We start from the raw sequence: 20910 nt of genomic DNA, 5'->3' as shown, positions 1-20910 counted from the left end.
AGCCGACTGGACAAATGCCACTCAACCTTCAGCCAGCGCTGCGCCCACTGGCACACGGAAGAAAAGACAATGCCAGGTAGCTAAATGCAGTAAAAACAGAACTTTTGATGTCTGCGTCCGTTGTGAAGAAGCAGTCTGTGGCAAATGTAACAGATCTCTGAACAGACAGACTGAACTCTGTTTCACACAAAGCGCTTTCACGTTGCATACGTAATGTTGTATTTTTGTTTTATGCTATTTTTAAAACTAGTTATTTATGTTTTATAATTTTCTATGTGCATGCAGCTTTCTACACCGGTTTACACAGAAGTTTATTGTGTAAAGTTTATTTTATTACAGTTTTTCATGTTTATGTATCTGTATATGTGCTCTTTTTGAAAAAAAATTTAAAAAGTTACTTTTCAATGTAAACACGGTGTTTCTGCTCTGAAAATGTTATGTATGATGTTCATAAATAAAAATATTAGGTTGTACCCGATTGTTTTTTATTTTCATATTGAAACCGTTTTAAAATGGAGCCGCATACAGTATGTTTGGGGTTGTGGCGGTTGTATGTAGTCCGAAATCTCGGCGGAAATGACACATTCCCAAAAAAGTGAGGGTAATAATAGTGAAGAAAAGCCATGTGCTTGTTTGTGGGTCTAATACAGGGAAGTATACAACTGATTCTGGGTCAACTTTTCTCACAGCCAAGCTCTTACACGTTATATATTGCATGTCAAAATATTAATGGATTGTAATTTGATGTAAATCCATTGCAATAGTCAGACAATCTGTGTAATTTACAATATGAAGCTGTGTCCATTTTTTAATAAAGTGTGCAGAGACGGGGTCAGAGAGAACAGCTTTGGCCATTGAGGTTTAATTGCCTCTGATTCCAGCTTCAAAAAGCTTCACAGTGATTTCAGGCCAGCCAACCTCTCAAACAGCAACGCACTCCGCAGGCCTGGGCATGATGTACACCATCCATTATGCTTTGGAATTGCTCACTCAGTGTTATTAGACAGCACATTTTGTTTAACAGAGACTTTATGTGATTGTTCTTCGATAGACGTTCAGCATTTTGCAAAAGACCAGAACAGTTTAAATCTATAATCCAGCACAGTAACCAATAAGAAATTCCTCATTCCAGAGTACTGCTGACACCAGCTAATCAAAATAATAATCCATTGGTTTGAATACATTATCATGTGATAATATGCTGAATGCCAGGTTATATATATATATACTCCTATGCTACTGCAGCCCTAAATCAGCTCAGGTGCAAATGATTTGTTTGAAAGGTCACAATTAGTGAAATGGTTTTAGCCTGTGTGTACTGAATGTAGTTTAACTTGTAAAAGAAGAATGGATGGTGCAAAGTACAGGTGAGTCATTGAGGAAAACCTGTTTGAGTCAGCCAAGACTGAAACTGAGGAGGAAATTTACATTTCAGCAGGACAATGACCCAAAGCACAAAGCCAAAGCCTCACTGGAGTGGTTGAACAAAAAGAGAATTAATGCTCTTGAGTCCTGACTTGAATCCAATCGAAAATTTATGGCGAGACTTAAAGATTGCAGTCCATCGATGATCCCCAACAAACTTATGATAACTGGAGCAATTTTCCCGTGAACAATGGCCAAAGTGTCACCATCCTACTGTGCAAAGCTAGTAGAGACCTATCCAAAAAGACTCATAGCAGTAATTGCTGCAAAAGGTGCTTCTACCAAGTACTGACTTCAGGGGCTGAATACTTATGCAACCAGTAAATTTCATTTTGTACATTTATTTTGCAAGTTTTGCTGACATGTAACCTCGTCTTTATATAATAGTGTTTAACGACTACAGCTTTGAATAAAACGTTTAAAAAAAGTTTAAAAAAAAAAAAAAAACTGTGCATACATTATTTGTAATTCAACAAAATGTGACATTATTGGTAGGGGGTGAATACTTCTGCAAACCACTGTGTGTGTGTGTGTGTGTGTGTGTGTGTGTGCGCGCGTGCGTGCGGGTGTGTGTGTGTGTGTGTGTGTGTGTGTGTGTGTGTGTGTGTGTGTGTGTGTGTATATATATATATATATATATATATATATATATATATATATATATATATATATATATATATAATACATTTGTTCCTCGAGATAATTTACACAAAAAGAAAAGGTGGAAAAGGTCCAGAAGCATGGCAAAGAATACCCCACTTTGCCACTATATATATTTCTATATGTTTTTATAGGCTGAACAATGTTCCCTAAATACCTGACCACATTCCAGAATGTTCTTGCCATTGTTTGGCTGAATGTACATACAATGTACAGTGCAGACTCCACTAATAAGAAAGAAGACAATGTTATATAGTTTGGTTTTATGGAATCTGCGTTGTTTACAAAATGTTATCAAACAAAACAGATTCCTGCAAAGCTCAACATACCAGCACCTGGAGTATAGCAACAGCCAAAGATTTCTCTGAACGAAAGAAAGACAAATAATGCTGCCAGAAAAATTGCTTGTCAGGTGGAACGTTTGGAAGATTTATTGTTTTGCCAACAGGTGAGGACATTTTCAAGTTTTTGGATAATTTCATGAAATCTGAATCGTTCAAATAGGAGAAGTGTTTTGCTGATGGCGCAGCCATGCTGTGACCATGATAGGGAAAGATTAAGAGCCATCAACACAGAGGTTATTGTAACTGTGATGAGGACAGTGTCATGCCTAAGCTGGTGGAAATCCGGAAGAGAGACCTGGAGACAGAAGCTGCAAGTTTAAAGCACTAATGCGCACATTTAATTATAAAACACAAAGAACAAACAAACGGAGGCACGGTGGCCAAAACAAAAGGTTTAAACAAAACACAACAAACACTTTTGAATATGTCATGTGGCTTCAGGCCGAGCCACCGCTTTCTCGTAAAAACAGCACAGAACTCCCCTAAACGCCACTGATACAAAAAAACACAATCCCACACTAACTTTCACCTCTACTAACACCTGTTTTATACACCTGTGGCTGGCGCCTAATTAATTATTAATCATGTATTCAATGTACAGCTCCAGCCACATTCCCATGTGTTTTGACAGGGAGGAATTTAACCCCCTCCCTGCCAACCCAATCCCCCCCCCCCCCCCACACACACACACACACACACACACCTCTGCACCGGCAGGGATTTTACACTGGCACACTACACAGTAACCCATTACATGCACCATCACCAAGTCCTTTAAAGAAAATGGAACTCGAGCTGCATGTTGTTTTAAATGAAGTAATAATTGTTGCTTGGAGTCCAGGTCCATATATATTTGATTGATCTCCTGAAGATGAAAAGAAATTAAACAGGAATTTACTTTACACCTACTGTAGATAGATGACAAATGCCACATTTTCAAACAAAAAGTGCATTTCGGTCCTGTAATCTTCATTGAATTTCAAACAAACCCTCCCTTTAATTTCAGAAATCCATATGTGCGCAGTATAGGAGTTATCTACTTTTTTCACGGTCTATGAATTTCCTGTGACAACGTTATTCCTTATGATACTACAGTCTACAGAGCTACATAACGCTGAACATATCGGACAGACTGAAAGGCTGCTTCATGGTTCAATATATTGACTGCTTTATGTATTAGACTATTCTCACAAATCAACAAAGAACAAGGCCTGACTGATCAAGTTTCCAATTTCAAGACACATTCATATCCAATAACAGTATAGTAGAATTTAAATGCCATTGTCTGTTTTTTTTGTTATCACTGTTGTTTAAAACCACAGCCAGCCCCTCCCATTGTATTAGAAGCCCCCTCAATTAAAATGTCTAGAATTGCAAATGATGCTACTTAAGCCAGGCGACAGCATGATTAACCATAAGGATATTTATTAAGGGACTACTGGCTGAGGATCTCGCTTTTCAACCTGAAAGGACCTCCAACAGCTGCCACAGGTAAACCGAGGCTGTGGCGCTCTTGACCTCCAAAGGACTTCATGACAGAAGGACGTTGGTAAAAGCAAGCTTTGAAACAATTAGAATAAACCAATGAGGGAAGGAGAGGGGCTGCAAACTCCCCTCTACAAAAAGGCAGGCCTTTCATTTAATTTGCAGCACTATAGCAACATAAAAAAAACTGTTTATTAAATTGTTTGGTTGTAACTTTTTGGTTTTGAAATATTTCTACCTTATACCAATGCAAATACATATTGCATAATTTATTCTGTGTTGTATATTTCGTTACTTCATGTATAAAGCAGTCCAGAAATGCTTTTCCTTTTTTTTTTCTGGTAATGTTAACAGGTTTAATGCACTATTAGAAAGTTAATAACTAAACATTTGTGGTGGAGAACATCCCATGACACACCCACTGTTAAAAATCATTGTAGTAAATGGCTGTCAATCTGAGCAGTGTGGAAACCCAGTGCCCATATCTGTACTCATATCCCAGGATAGGGGTGCACAACATACAGCCCACAAGCCAGATACAGCGCGCCGCCTCCTTTAATCTGGCCTGTATGTAAATACTTTTTTTGTTGAATCAAGGCTGGGTGTCTAGACTTTTCTTGTCTGCCTGAATACAATTTCCGAAAATACAAAGACTTTCTGGGAGAATTGAGAGCTAAAAAAAAAAAAATGAAAATCTCAGAATGCAGTTATTAGCCCAGCAAGGTGTTTTTCAACAGAAACACAAGGAATCTGAACCTGCTACGATAACAAGCGTCAGGGTTGCTTGGCTCATTGCAAAATCAGGACACCCCTTCACAGATGGAGATTTTGTAAAAGAATGTCTGATGGAAATATATGCTGCCGTTTGCAAAGAAAAAAAATATGCCTTTCCAGAATGACAATGCAATGACGTATCATAGACATGTCTGACAACAGCTATAATCAGCTAGAAAGCGTATTTAACGATTCTGTGTAGTTCTCAACTGCTCTTGGTGAAAGCACAAATGCCAGTGACACGGCACAACTTTTAATTTTCCTTCGTAGAGTAACGAGAACATTTGAAGTCCGCCAGCAGCTGGCATCCCTTGCATCTCTGCGTGGCAGAACCACAGGCTCTGACATTTTTTATGCATTTAAAACAGCAGTAGAACAATTCCGTTTGCCCTGGGGTAAGCTGATGGGAGTGACTACCGATGGTGTGCCGGCTATGACAGGTGCGAGTTCAGGGTTCATTGGCTGTTTAAAGAAGCACATCGATGAAAGAGCTGTTAAAGCAGTACCATTGCATAATACACCAGGAGGCTTTATGTGCTAAATAGCTGACATTTAAAGAGGTCATGGACTTTGGTGTGTCGACAGTTAACTTCATTTGTGCATGTTTTTTAAATCATTGTGCATTTCAGTCATTTTTGGAAAATACAAGTGACATTTATTGTGATCTCAGATGGCTTAGCCATGGCAACGTCTAAAGCGGTTCTTTGCGCTGAGAATTGAAATAGAAACGTTTCTGCAAAAGAAGGGACGGGACACCTCCGTTATGGAAGACAGTGACTGGATTGCTGATCTTGCTTTTTTAACTGATATTACAGGCCATCTTAATGACTTAAGCTTGAAGCTACAAGGCAGTCAACATCTTATTTCTGATTTGTTTTATGCTGTTTTTGCTTTTGAAATTAAGTTAAAGCTGTTCACAAATCAGCTTGAGAAAGGGCAGCTGACACACTAAGCAAGTCAAGAGCCTTTCCACATACAAATGGAATCACCATGTAATTGTACTGACACAACTGCAGGAAGTGCTTGGCTGCAGATTTGAGCAGTTCAGAAGTTTTTTCTACGTTGATGCTGAAAGTGTCCCCGATGAACAATAAGTGGTAGGCATTGACTTGCAGTGCTCCAGTGCGCTGAAGAACAAGAATAGGGAAGTGCCACTGTTGGAATTCTGCTGATCTTTGGATCATGATCAGTTTCCCAATCTCTGCAGAGACGCTTTAAAGTTGGTCTTCTTGTTTGGTAGTACTTATATCTGTGAGCAGGTGTACTTCATTATGAAGCTGAACAAGTCACCCCAAAGAACAAGACTGATGGATGATAACCTGCATGCTGTGCTTAGAGTAGCCACCATTTCACTATAGCCCAACATCCAAAAACTGGTGTCCCAGAAACTCTACAACATCTCCCACTGAAATGTTTACCAATGAGTACTAAAAGGCTTATCATTATTGTGTTTAGATACCAGGGCTTAAAACAAATGAATACAGTATGCAATTGTGACAGAGAAAGAATTAATCTTGGTTATAAATCTCCCTCCTGACCTGTGAGGGCACTGTGCAAATTGAACACAATGCCCCGGACTGGATGGTCTGACAATTCATTCATAGGGAAAGGTGGAAGTTGGCCATCTAGAAAAGTGTGGAGCCACACGGGGCCAAGGGGGCGTGACTGACGGTACAAAAGGGGACATGGCAAGGTGATCTGTTCCTTTTGTTATGGTTGTTATGAGTGTTTGTTTGTTTTGTTGTGTCTAATTATACTTGTTTGTTTATTAGATGGCTAACACTTACCGGAAGCTGTCGCTTAAGGCCAGCACCAACCCGACAACACTTCACAACTGTACACAAATAAATTGTACTTCACCACTTGCACATTAGCACTCACTCTGTACTTGGGATCGTGTGTGTGTCTTTGTGTGTGTCACACTGTGTTTATTATTTCAGGACTGCAAACTCTTCCTTTGGAACAATGCAATACACATTGCTGGGTACTGCCTGGGGTTATTCTTTGTGGTTGCCAGACTGGGATTATAAAAATAAACATGTATAGATCGTGAACTTTGTTATCTGTCTTCTGTTTTGTAATCACGTCACCTCTACACCTGTGCACTGCAAACCACCTTGCCTCAGCAATACATGGGAATCATTTAAAATGTCTTGGTAATATTCTTTAGCACATGAATTTCAGCCCTTGCCGAGTTGGCTTTCTCCGTATCTGGCCCCTCACAAAATATAACTGTGCACCCCTGTCCTAGAACTATACACCGCCTCCCAGAATGATTAATCTTTGGCCTGGTTTTAGTGAGTGTGAATCAAACAGATTTCCCAGGACCTTCCCAATTTTCAGCATTATCTTGTATAATGCCAGCCCTGCCCACTCATACAATCCACTGTGGTGCAGATTGATCTAATCATTATTTGACCCGGGACTTTGTGTGCTGCACAGATAAACACTGCAATATCAGAGCTACTGCCACCGAGTTAAAAGGGGAAGCTTTATTTCTCTGGTGGCACCGACACAATATCATCCATTGGAATAGGAGAGGGAAATAACGAGGGACACTTTTAACCTTCAGGAATGCCCACATAATTCATCAAAATGTTAGAAAGCCGAACAGGCAATAGAAGCATTCCTTTCGACATAACCAAGGCTGCAGAATGGGTTAGAAATGCACTTAAGCAAAACATATTACAAAATTAGCTGTAGGCTAACTGCAATTGGGTATCGGATTGTTGCTCTTCTGTTGTATCACATTGATGTTTTGTTTGTTTCAGGGGCAAAAATCTGGCCTTCTGTTTACAGATAAAAACCACAACACAGATGTCATAAGCTGTCAGTTGTAAAACCAAATGCTCTGCTACGTGTTTTTAGAACGTTTTGTCAAAGACAGTTTTTAATTTTGATTAATTCAATCAATATTGCAGTTCACAAAACATCTGTCAGCCGTTTTAAACAGCATTTACAGTTGCTTATTCTCATTTTACAAAGCACTGTTGATCTTTAGAAATAATTTATAAACGCCCTTCTGAAAACAGTCCTTGTGTGAATAAGGTCCATAATTATTGAAAATGAATTGCAGCTGCTTCTTTTTACCCAGAACACAATGTACATCCAGTTTAAGCTAAAATATATAATACAGCAGTAAAACCAGTGTTCTAGCCTGAGAATACACGCTCAGAGATCTCCATTAGTAGGAACAGAAATGCACACAGCCTTCTGAATTTCACTGTTTTTTAAAGATGAAATGGATTTTTGTTAAGATCTGAAATGCTTGATTACATTTGGAAATGCAAACTAATTTCTGAAAATGTGGTCAAACATTATGCAGATAAACACATCATAGCGTCTAGTTATTTTACCTCCGATTCTTCTCCCCAATTTAGAATGTCCCAAAATAATTACAAATTAACAAATAAAAACATCAGCAACTTCTAATCAAATGACAAACTAAAGCCAAAACAAATCGGCTTTGATGCAGGAATACAAATTGTGCCCAGGAGGAAGAAAGCTGATCTGGGCAGGGTGTGGAAGAGTCTGCATCCCCGGGAGGTTTTCACAGTGGTGTGAGGGAGACGGAAGGCGTCTGAAGCTATTATTAGCCATGCAATAATACACGCGGGACATCAGAGGCAGCGATCTGATGACCTAAATCGCATGACAAAATCAGACCCAATTAGCACAGGGGTTTAAAGTCCTCAAATCATCAGAGAAAGGCTCATGTGTTCTGTTTATATGTTTAAGGTTTTTATGCTCCTTTAGGGTAGTGTAAGACATCACGAAGTTTGTGCTGATGGATATACTGCTGTTGTTAAGTTGCTGGGGTTCACAAAACCCCACAGCTCCACTCCTCTCAATCTTAAGGTGTTAAAAAAATTGTTTTTTTATATATATTATGACAAATGTATCATTCAAGTACTATTATAAACTGTACTTAATACTGAAAGATCATCGTCTGTTTTCAAAGACCCTGATTAGCACTCACCTAACACTGGGTTTGGTGCTGCTAGATAGAAATTTTATTAAAGAATAAGTCTCTAGAAGATGGAAAATACATACATATATATAGTAAATATATATAGTATATTTGCAGAAATGACCTGTCTATTGCCAGAAACATTTCTTCATGTGCATTGAATCATATGTAGGGACACTTGTTCAATTTTTCTAATTGAAGGTAATTGTGGGATTCAGTACACATGGAAAAAACGACACCTCATCAGGCAACATTTCTACAAATGAACCTTAAGGTAGTACCAATAAAGGCGAATAGATTTCCATAGTAAATAGTTAATTTTTTGGTCGTCACTTTGAGGCAAAACTCCTATCTTGTAGACCTTCATAGTGGGCTTTACCATGCTACAGTGGGGGTTTCTGATCTCACAACCCCACACAAAAACACCCCTGCTTACATGAGTCAACACTGCAACAAAACATCTGCTATTTAACTGAATAAAAGATCTGAAGAGCTTTGATGAACTGCTCTTGGATACAGAGATCAGGCATTACACAGTCCATTAAGGAATTGTTGTATTCTCAGTAGCTGCTGATGCAGCTAGTTAGCTTGTTTTACCAGAGACACAGTTGCATGACTCATTGACATAGTAAACCGGTGGTTCCTGGTGGTATTATTGGATACACCTATTGACCTCACAGTTGCTTATGCCAATTTAACAACTGGGGAAATCGGATTTAAAACAATAATTTTGCCCTAAAAGGTATACCTGGCTGATATTCATGAAATTAGAAACACTAAAAGTAATAAAATAATCCCATGACAAATATTTGACATGATCAATGTCTTCATCGTTGTAATGAGTGTTGACTCACTTATATCACTGGGTGATATGGACTCCACTTGATTGATAAAGTCTCTTAATGGTCCCATAAAGAGGAATGTGTGTGCTCTGATTCTGCACATATTAGACGTTACTTTGCAAAGATGTGAATTGTGCTAGCTACAAGGGGTCAAGTAAGCAAGGAGCAAAGGCAAACTTGAAAAACTTAAGTAAAAAAGAAAAAAAAGAGGCGAGCATGGAGAATTATACAATGAAACTCTTGCACACAACCGGTGGAGGCAAACCAGAGATTGTGAGATGTTCTGAGATTTCATGATGATAGGAAATTACCAGGCAACCTATCAAACCAGCAGTGGTCAGTTAATGAGGTGCATAAAGCGTGAAGAAGGAATCCCAAGTGTGCTTTGTAACTGAGAGAAGGAAGCCTGAGCCATGTTTTGAACATGAGCTTCCTGGTAATATCAGAGTCTAATTTGACACCCGGGTTTCCAGCACCTGATCTGGTGTTCATTCCCTGATGAGCAGTGTAATAGCAGATGTTGCTTCTGCTGTAGTCTAAGTCAAAACTACAGAGGCAAAGGCTTGATTAAGAGCTTCAAATAACATTTTCATTTTTGTATTTCTTTTACATGTTTAATGATGTTTGCGGTTATTTTCTGAGTGGTTCTGGGTTCTGTTGCTCTGAATCATTATTGGTTCTGCTGAGCAGAGTTATTATTTATTTATTTATTTTAATTCAGAGTGCCCAGTTATTTTCTGATCAATTTAGAATGTCCAATAATGTTTCCCTTCAGTGCAGCTATTCCCCACACAACTCAGCACAACTGAAGTTTCAATGGACGTCCTCCGACCCACAACCAAGACAATTTTATATTTTACAGCGAAAAACTCGAGAGCAGATGTCAGTGAGCTACTGGCCTCTGGTGGACAAAAGCCAGCCCTGCAGGTGTCTGTCTAAACTTATGGGGAGCCTGGTTGGTAGGGTCCACTGTAGTGGGACGAGAAACAGTCCCTGCTGGTTTTGCCTCCCTAACCCACAGGAACGCCAGAGCCAAAGTGACACACCTCCGGAATCACCAGCCAGGACAGGACCTGAGCTCCCCTTACTGTATGACTTACCCTGCATATCACACAACCGCGCTTTTACCAGGTGATCATTTGTATCTGCCTTTACCTGGCTTTGGCCTTACTTTGAGCTTGTCTGAGAATCCTAACTCACAATCTGAATGGACTCATTCCATTCCTCATTCAAATCATGTGAACATGTGCTTTCCACTCGGCTAGCCTGACCTGCTCTCTATGCATCTATTGTCCCATTGTTTCCTAGTTTGTTCAGTCTACACTCAGCATTCTCCGTCAACGATGTGGCACTTCTCCCCTGGAAGGCTGGTAAAATAGGTGAATGTAAATCCAATCCTAAATTAACTCAGGTGTAACCAATCGCCTTCACAATCACACACAACAAATTAAGTGGCCTCTACCTGTCTTAAATTGTAGTGATTCACATGATTTCAGGATAAATTCAGCCGTTCCTGTAGGTTCCCTTTGCTGGGTAGTGCATTTCAAAGCAAAGACTCAACCATTAGCACCAAGGCGATTTCAAAAGAACTCCGGAATAAGGTTTTTAAAAGGCACAGATCAGGGGATGGGTATAAAAAAATATCAAAGGCCTTGAATATATATATATATATATATATATATATATAGTGAGTAGGGAGAGGGTTAACATTTGTTGATTTGTTTAATTGTTTTGTTTGATTGTTTTATTGTTTAAATTAGAGCCAGGTGCAGCGTATTTAAAGAAAGCAGCCAGTCTGTTCAGGGCTGCTGTGTGGCGAGCCAGCTTGTGCACAAGCGTGGTGAGAAAAAGGTACTGTGTGAACCTTTTATGGTTTTGTTTGTATTTATTTTGTGTTTTGATACTGGTAAGCAGCTTAGCTGCCCAGTTGGTTACTTTAGTGTTTTTTTTTTTTTTAAGTTTATTGCTCCAGAGTGAGCTAGATTTTTGTTTCTGTTTTATTTCTTTTATTTTAAATAAGTGCGCAACCGTGCTAAAACTGTAAGTTCCTGTGTCGGGTCAGTTGTTTTTAAAGGGGCAACAAACCTGAGTGAGTGAAGCTCAGTTACTATATGTATATATCTTACAGTAAGTTTTACACATTTTTATTATGTATTAAAATACATTATAAATGTATTTATTTTTCAAACGGGAAGTCTTAAACTGTTTATTTTGTACATATTGATGTTCGGGGTATAGAATATAGCCTTTATGATTTGAGTAAGTGGAGAGGCAGAGGTTGCAACACAGTTCCGTGTGGTTTACACTTAAAGGCAAATCGTAATGAATTGTATTAAGGCACGAAAGGAAAACATTCATAAGGTACCACAGGCCATTTCAATGTGTTAAATATTTGATTATACACTCTGAGTTATTTGTTTTCAGTGGCAAGGTCTTGACTGACAGTGCTCTATATCACTGTAGATCAAAGGGTATTGTACTATATTCTTCGAAGGAGCCAGATTGGAGGGCAGCACTGAAGGCTGAGCCTCCGAGGGCCATAGTGAAAGCAGTGATAATGGAAGATTCTGCACTGTGCCCTTGACGCTTGTCTCAAGCCTGCCCTGGATGGAGCACCTTGGGGTGAAGAAACATCATTTTCCTTTTGATCTAAGCAAGGTTTTTAGAGGTGAAAGGATAGTGCACTACTTACGCCCCCCTCCCCCATTTGTAGACATATATCTTGAAATGACATGTTTGCTATAATGTGTTTATTTTAAAACGGCACCTATGAAATCTGTGTAGTGAATAGACGTGAAAGGGTCTATAAGATGAGCATTTTGATTAAAAATGAAATGTTTTACTCTTGATGTTGTTTTTATCTTTATTCGATCTGCCAATAATGTGTGCGTTACCACATTCTTATTTGCATGTTTATCAAATCTTATTTGGGCCATTTTGTGATTATTTTTTTTTTCATTTGAAGGTAATTCTGCATTTTCATCCATGTGTCCATGTCTGACATTACAAACAATGGCTTATGGATCTGCATCCTCATACAATTAGATATTTTAAATCACTCATTCTACACAGACCCATTTATATCCCATGCACCAACATCTAAACACCAACATTAACACACCACACGCAACACATAACACAAAATACACACCAGGGCGGAGCACGCTGCCACAGTTAGCCACACAAGATCACCAACATTTAACATTTGTAGAATCATGGGAATTGTTTAACAGGAATATATTTTTGTAATAGCATTAGAAATGAAGGTTATTACGAGGCTATATCGTCAAGCTTTAAATGAACCAGGTTGTTGATTTCTGTATCAAGACTGTCTTAAGTTTCTAAAATAAACCTCTTTTACGGACTTGGCTCTGTGAAATATTTACATAAACAACAAACAAACTTAGATTTGCTATTGGTTTACAAAGCCACAAGAGAGAGTAAGAGGATGCTGTCTAAATTCAAAAAGCTGAACATTTAATTAAAATGGTTGTGGTATAAATAGATGAACTCATACACAGTGAAAGTATAGGGTTCTGGTGACTCAAAGGATTTATTGAAAGGCAAGAAATATAAAAAAAAAAGCAAAGACATAGTAGTGGCTGAAAAGACAAGACACAGAGACCACATTAAAAAACGAATAAAAACCACGAGAAGAACGCTTATTCTGTTTAACATCTGTTATTTTAAGAATCAATCTCATTAAGCATTAGAACTCTGATGGGATTACCATCTGTTAGAATACAGACAAGGTCAACGACCCAACGACCAAGGCAATGCTCATAATTACAAACCTGTTGCCTGTTATTTTGTCATTGAAATCTCCAGAATTATTTCCCATTTCACTGTTTTGCTTTCTTAAACATTTCAGTTGTTTTAAGAGAGACAATCTGTCTCAAGCTGGCAGAGAGGGCGCTCGGAAGCCAAGATCATTTGTCTTCATCGAGGTGGAACTATCGCTGTAGAACAGTTGCTTTTTGGTTTTTTGCTTTTTTATGGTGATGTGCGTTTTAACAAGAGATGGAAACTGGTTCACAAAGCTGAGAATTTAAAAATAAAAACTGGATTTGAATCACATCATAGTAGGCTTCCACCGTCTTCAAGCTGATTGGCTGATGGTTCGGAATAATTCATGTTTCTTTAACTCATTTAATCAAGAATAGAATGTTCAGTAGCATATGTTTGATGTTAGTACTGTTTAATTACAAGTATGATTTATTTACAAACTATGTTTATAAATACAATGTTTTTGTCGATCATTGTAATCGTCCTGCCAAATAAAAAAAAAAAATTCTTTAAAACTACCAAGGGACTTTAGGTAATCTGGGGTTGCATTACCAGAGCCTTTAAACACAGTCAGGGTCTTTAAACACTGCCAGCCCTGTAACACTGTCTGGTAATTATTGGAATACATCACTTTTACATGGTGGCTTAATAATGCCATCCATGTACTAGTAAATCCTGTCACAGTCTGTCATCAGAAGGCTTTTGCAAATGGTATAAAGGTTGAGTATTTTTAAATGGTTCCTTGCATGTGTGTGTGCCTGCGTTTGTGTGTGTGTGCATGTGTGCGTGCCTGCGTTTGTGTGTGTGTGTGTTATGGTGTAGGTAGTGGAGTTGTTATCTCTGCATGGCTTTTGATTTTAGTTTGGGTTAAAGGTATAGCTGGAGATTAAATAGGTGAAACGATGCATTTAAGAATCAGCTGGCTCTTACTGCTTTTTAGGAACCAGCTGCTCAAAGCATGCTCGTTGAAAATTCATAGTTATATCAGCTGGGATGGGCTCTTAACTCAGGAGCTAAACACTTATTCAGTAAGTTCCCCGGTCTCAGTCACGCGCGCGCACACACACACACACAGTGAAAGGAAGGCCACCTTTCCCGCTGATGAGGTTAATGACTTCCTGTCAGCTAATCCGAGTTCAGAGCCCGCTGTCTCCTGTAGAAGACAGGGGAAGGGCCACTGGGGACACTGGAGATACTCTGAATCTCCAAGTGACTGCTGCTGCTCTGAAGCCATGTTTTGATTTATTAAAAGACCTTTTCACCAGTCACCTCGCTCACTTGGGCATGTAGCAGCTGACAAAAAACAAAACAAAACAAAAACAAAAAAACAGATACATATTATAAAAAATATTCCAAATTAAAATCTATTTAATACAGAGCTGTCCGACCCTTCATGCACATTTCACTTTTTTTCATTGCTTTATATGGGGAAAAAATTACACCCTCATTTGAGATTATTATGCATTTGCATTTCATGAAAAGGGTTAAAGAGGTTTACCAATGAGCAGGAGAGCCATACAATATGCCAAGAGCCATACTATATATATATAGATAGATAGATAGATAGATAGATAGATAGATAGATAGATAGATAGATAGATAGATAGATAGATAGATATAGATATAGATATAGATATATAGATATATTACTAACGTGGGAGAAAAAAGAAAGACTAACATGCAATAATTTTAGTTTACTAAAACAAAATAGTGTAGATGGCTGAAATGCAGCAAAGACCATTTTAAAAAGATAGAAAACAACAGATATGGTTTAACCAGACTACAAAGACACAGCTTCAGTATGTTTGCACTCATTGACTGTACTTGCTTCTGCCAAAGACTGCTGATTGCCCTTGGAGTCTTTTAATGTGAAAATTCAATTCTGAATCAAAAGAGCCATCATTTTACAGTCTATTATTTTAATATTCTAGGTAATTATTTGTTTTACAATTCCATTACACATGTATTTATTTAATATACCGTATTAAAAATGTTATCACTCCCAGTTAAAACATTCAGACATCCAGAACTGTGAACCCTCACTTAAGGCAGCTGCTGCCTGTAGATGTCTGTTCCATTGCCGCTTTGCTTGCAGTATTGTCTGTTCTGTGTCTTTCAAATTAGACCATGAAAGCAGAACTTCAGACCACGGCACGGACACTGTACACTAACCAGTGCTCGCCGGTATTCTTTCCACAATGAAAACATTGGTTTTGGGGGCTGTTGAATCATTAGGTCTTTGAACAACAACGTGGCTTCTCGTTCATTTTTATACTGATGATGCCCAGACCTTCCTCTCCTTTCCCCCTCTGACCCTGACGTTTCCTTCTGTATCTCTACCTGCCTCTCGGCCATCTCCTCCTGGATGCACTCGTATCATCTCAAACTCAACCTCTCCAAATTAGACCTCCTGGCTCCACCATCGCTGCTGCATCTAATTCAAAAGCCTTGTACTGGCTTATTGCTGTCTTGACCTTTCTGCTCCCTCTTATCTCCAGACTTTCTCTCTATACCCCCTCTCGCCCCCTCCTCTCCTCCACCACTGGCAGATTAGCTGTACCCCCCTCCGCTCCCCCACTCTCAGAACCCACCTCTTCTCCACCCTTGCCACTCAGTGGTGGAACGACCTACCCACGGATATCAGGACTGCTCAGTATATTGAATATATTCTAAGTTATGTGTAAAGTAGTGTTTCAAGCTCTTTTCACCCCTGCCTGATTGTCACAGTAATACATGCTTGCTGTTTTCCATGAATGATGTAGTGTTTAAGCTGTACATTTTTTAAGTTCCTAACCATCCCAGTCTTGGGTATTAGGGTCTATTTCAACATCTCCCTATATTTTGTGTTGATATGAACATTGTATCAGACGTTTTACAATATAACTGTCCTGCCGATCATCATGGTATGCATAACTTTTTTTTTTTTCACTTTGACTCCTGAGAGTAGGTGGTAAGTGTTTAGAAATATATTATTCGTAAACGCTGATAGACTGCAGAGCACTCAGTTCAAACAGGTGTCATGCTCCCCCTCTCAGCTCAATCCTCACCTGAAACACTCAGATATCCTGGGAATCTCTCACGCAATTAGGCTGTCATTTGGTAATTTTATAATGTGGACTAATAATCACTACGGCTTAGCTATGATCAACAAATTCATTTTGTTTGTCTTTTAAACAAATCTACAAATGAAAAGTGCAAATTGAATTAAAAGCTTCCAAAACTCAGAATGAGAATGTCCATTCTGAATTCCTTTACTCCTCTGTTGAAGTTCATAGTTGACCTGAACAAATACTTTACAGAAACCAAAACCAGGGGACACAGTTGAAAATTAAGTTGAGATAGACTTAGGACAGAGGGAAGTTGACTCTTCTTCACACAGTGGTGAGGGGATGAAATGGGTTACCTAGTAGTGTTATGAGGTAGAAACACTTTGATCCTTTAAGACCCAACTTGACTAGGTTCTGAGATCAATCAGCATATAGGAACCAGGTGAGCTTAGCTGAGCCGAATCGCCTCCTCTTGATTGTAAATGTATAAATAAAGAAGATCTTTTCTACTAAATGCCCAACCTTTTTTATTGAGTGTGCAGTGCATAGTCTGGTTTTGAGCTCAGGAGGCAGCTGGACAGTATAACAAACTGCACAAAACATGATCATGCCTTGTATATCTCAACCTGCACACAGCGTGATCATGTATATCTCAATATGCACACAGCGTGATCATGCCTTGTATATCTCAACCTGCACACAGCATGATCATGTCTTGTATATCTCAACCTGCACACAATGTGATTATGCTTTGTATATCTCAACATGCACACAATGTGATCATGCCTTGTATATCTCAACCTGCACACAATGTGACAATGCCTTGTATATCTCAACCTGCGCATAATGTGATCGTGCCTTTACCAGGAAAAGGACTTGACAACCCCTGCTCAGCCCTATTACAGCTAACAATCAAGATATTTATTTAGGTTAGCGGTGCAGAAAATAAGAGCTGGGTTGAGCAATTAATACAAGGAGCTTCATGAAAGCACTATTTTGTATTTCTTTCCCAGCTGTCATTTCTGATGCAGGGTGCATGAAGGATATCTTTATCATATTGCAAACTAATATATACTTCAGGTCTTCTTTATGTGCAAAATCCTATTAGCCCTTTAAAACTATTATTTTAGCTTCTGTGTGGTTTTATATTTGTGTTCTCAGTTTATTATTTCACTGTGCTATTGATTTATAGCGAAATCGTATTTGTTGCATTGTACTTAGTGCCTGGCATCAGTGGGTGGACATTAGTTTTAATTCATGCAGATTTAGCAAAAGACTGGCATTAAATCAACCCAGAAATGCAATTTCATTCCACCCTTAACCCTTTCAATTCACATGTAAGAGCTTAATATGCAGTCTATGGGTTTTCCAACTTTTAAAGCAGGATGTATATACAGTAACAAGCACACATATACAAAAAAATTGCTTGACTCTCAGCACAATGCCCTACAGGCTGAATTTATATTAAAATAGAAGCATCTTGGGTTTACACTGAACATCTGTGCCAAGGAAATTGCTAGTAACCCTCCTTGAACTCTGCTTGGTCAAGCCTAATTATCGAGTGAACCCAGGCTCTCCTGCCATCGCGATGATACCTCTATATAAACTCCAGGAATATTATGCAATTATGTACTTTAATTATTTTTGATCTCCCGGGGGAGAAAAACGCTTTGCTAGAATTTTTTTTCATGTTTTATTTTGGCAAATCGGAGACGTAGGCTGTCAAGCACTGTCACAATATTGGTAAAGCCACATGCAGTAATAGATTTCAAAAGTGCTTGCATTAGTTTAACTGCGATATGTGTTCTGTCATTTCAAGGGAGATATAACATTTTTATTCTATTTAAACATACACATTTAATTACTAAATCTATACAGTATTTGGAAAGATGGGTACATTCATATATTTAATTAAACAGACAGCCAGAAAAACCATTCAACACTTCTATTACTAAATATAATATTTCAACTTGAATTTTGTAAAATAAGAGGTAAATGTCATTTGTATCTGTGCAGACAATGATTTACATTATTATTTTTTTCAACCACAATTGTTCTCTGAGTATTTTTCACAGCATTGGAGACTTTAATTTGATATAAATGTGTATGCTCCCAGATGTGTATATGTGTATAAGAAGCGAGTTGTGTAACTACAGAGGCAAGGTTAGCTCTCCCTGCAATTAATTAATTAACCTCAAGTTTAAAGATATTGATATCCATGTGCACATATATCATTTATGATTAGGGTGTTCTGGTTGTGTCACGTTTTTGATTTACTCTTAATAAAAAAAGGTTTGATTTTGAGTTTCAGAAATGGGTTTAATAGGCTTTAAAATCTGAATTTTAAAATCGGATTCTCTTTAATGAAAAACATCAAAAGCATCTTAAAATACTCCATTTAATACACGTATTACAAAAAAGACCATTGTTGAAGAAAGTAGAAAGTATTCCAAAAATTATAATAGCTACACAATATTAATAAAATACTCTGGACAGGTAAATTCACACAATTTTCTATTTTAATTGGAACAACATTTTTAAACTTCCATTTGAGGGGATAGAAATGGGGCTTTAAATGGGGCTTAACTCTAAACAAGAGCCCCTATTTACAATCTACTATAAACAAGAACCCCTATTTACAATCGGCTCTAAAACAAGAACCCCTATTTACAATCTACTATAAACAAGAACCCCTATTTACAATCGGCTCTAAAACAAGAACCCCTATTTACAATCTACTATAAACAAGAACCCCTATTTACAATCGGCTCTAAAACAAGAACCCCTATTTACAATCTATTCTATTATAACGCTTAATAAAATTAAAAAAAATACTTCTAGTAATTATGAAGTATGAAGTTTATTTATTTAAAAAAAAAAATAGTTTCACAGAAATCTCACTTTTTCACAGCACCAATCGCGTTCATTACATTTCTTATTACACAGACACAATTTCTGCACTGTACCCAATAGATAGTGTAAGCTCCAAATGTGGGATGTTTACTGTCATGGAAATTATGAATGCTTATTGTATTATTATCAAAAAATCACCGAATCAGCATGTGCAGTAAAAGGTATTCCACATTAAAGGGAAAGTTGTTTTCTCTTGATTAGCTAACCCTGTCCATGGAGTGGCCAGCGCTAACCAAATCGCGCCAGTGTCCAGCCTTTGCTCTGTTTAAAATCCCAGCATGGGGATATGAAGGATGCAACACTCTTGAGTGTGCATACTGTGCTCCTATGCATTTGTATCATTGTATTAATATAAGCATTAATAATGATAAAAGCTGAAGAAGCTTGCAATGGCTCCTTACTTACTGTTGTCATCACCAATAGAGGTACCCTGTTCCCAAGCCTTATTTTACTACAAACCACGACTCCCTTTGAAGTGAAAACACCTGGCTGCTCACTCAAGACCAAGTGACATTATTCAGTATTAGACAGATGTGCTACAAAAAATCTATTTGAAATATCCTGTGACAGATACATAAGAAAAGAGAAAAAAGTCATGATGCTTCTAGCTTACTTCATTATTTACTGGCATGTGTATTTTCTTATAAAGAGAAGCAATAAACCCAAACTTTGACACTGTCTTCCACTAAAACTAGACAGAATCACTAGGCGCTCAAAATACAAAATACAAAAACAGTTTATTTAACAAACTCAAATTTAGACCACTGGCTAAAATGCTCCAAAAAATAAAGTGTGCACAACAAGAAATTAAAAGTATCTTAATCACTATACATAGCCATGAAGGCTATAAGATCTGCTAAATTCCTTTAAATTCTGTTGTCCCCAACATCTATTTCCATATGCTCAGCTACAGTTGTGTAGTTAACATTTGCAGGGAACTTTGCTAGTCTTTACTGATTTTTATACAGTACATCCAGCATCTGAAACACATACACTACAGTACATCTGCGGGCAATTTCAAGAGCAGCAAGCACTAAGCTGTGCAGTTTGCCATCCAGTTTTAACCTAATTCTACTGAAATCCTGCACAAAGTGGCACAATAGCCCTAATCCACACTGGCTTACCTTCATTGTTTGTAGCTTCGGTGCATGGAGCTTTAAAGTTGATAGTCCACAGGAAGCAAGCATACAGCCCTAATCCCCAAGCCATTGTTTAAACAACACCCTGTGCAGTGGGCTATCTCTCTGTGTACAAACAGAGCCTGCTGGAAGACGAACTCTAAGCACATTCAATAGACTTTAAACTGACTGCACTTAGACACACACAAACACACACGGCACAGGGGAGTGGACAGGCTGCCTGTCACAATGTACCCACCAATTAGAACAAAGACTTTGTACTTCCACAAACCAAACGCAGTGTTTCCAACCAAACATTCTTTTAACACTATTCATTCCTGAATGAATGCTAAAGCCTGCCAGGGTACTAGCGTTTGCATTTAGGGACTTTTCTTTTCAGGATTTACTTAGCACACATTCTGTAGTTCATCTATCTGAAGCAATGGAAATTGCAGTCAGTACTGCAGAAACCACTAACACAACATACCCATAATTGTGTATTGATTCACTTGATCTAAAGCAATCTGACAAAAAAAAAAAATGTTT

At 38.2% G+C, this 20910-nt stretch overlaps 1 protein-coding gene across 3 annotated transcripts in view; it reads right to left on the bottom strand.

Moving 5' to 3' along the window:
• LOC121329399 (ephrin type-A receptor 8-like) overlaps window positions 1–20551 on the bottom strand; it is a 138055-nt gene extending 117504 nt beyond the window's left edge. For all 3 annotated transcript variants that reach the window (XM_041274997.1, XM_041274998.1, XM_041274999.1), the window contains exon 1: window positions 20371–20551. In XM_041274997.1, the coding sequence (XP_041130931.1) occupies window positions 20371–20455 (85 nt within the window). In that variant the 5' untranslated portion in view covers window positions 20456–20551. The remainder of the gene's footprint in view (window positions 1–20370) is intronic.
• Window positions 20552–20910: the final 359 nt, after the last annotated feature.

Source organism: Polyodon spathula, chromosome 16, assembly GCF_017654505.1.
Source record: "Polyodon spathula isolate WHYD16114869_AA chromosome 16, ASM1765450v1, whole genome shotgun sequence".
Classification (NCBI taxonomy): Eukaryota; Metazoa; Chordata; class Actinopteri; order Acipenseriformes; family Polyodontidae; genus Polyodon; species Polyodon spathula.
The sequence above is the reverse complement of the archived record's forward strand: the minus strand, read 5'-3'. Positions and strand labels throughout refer to the sequence as shown.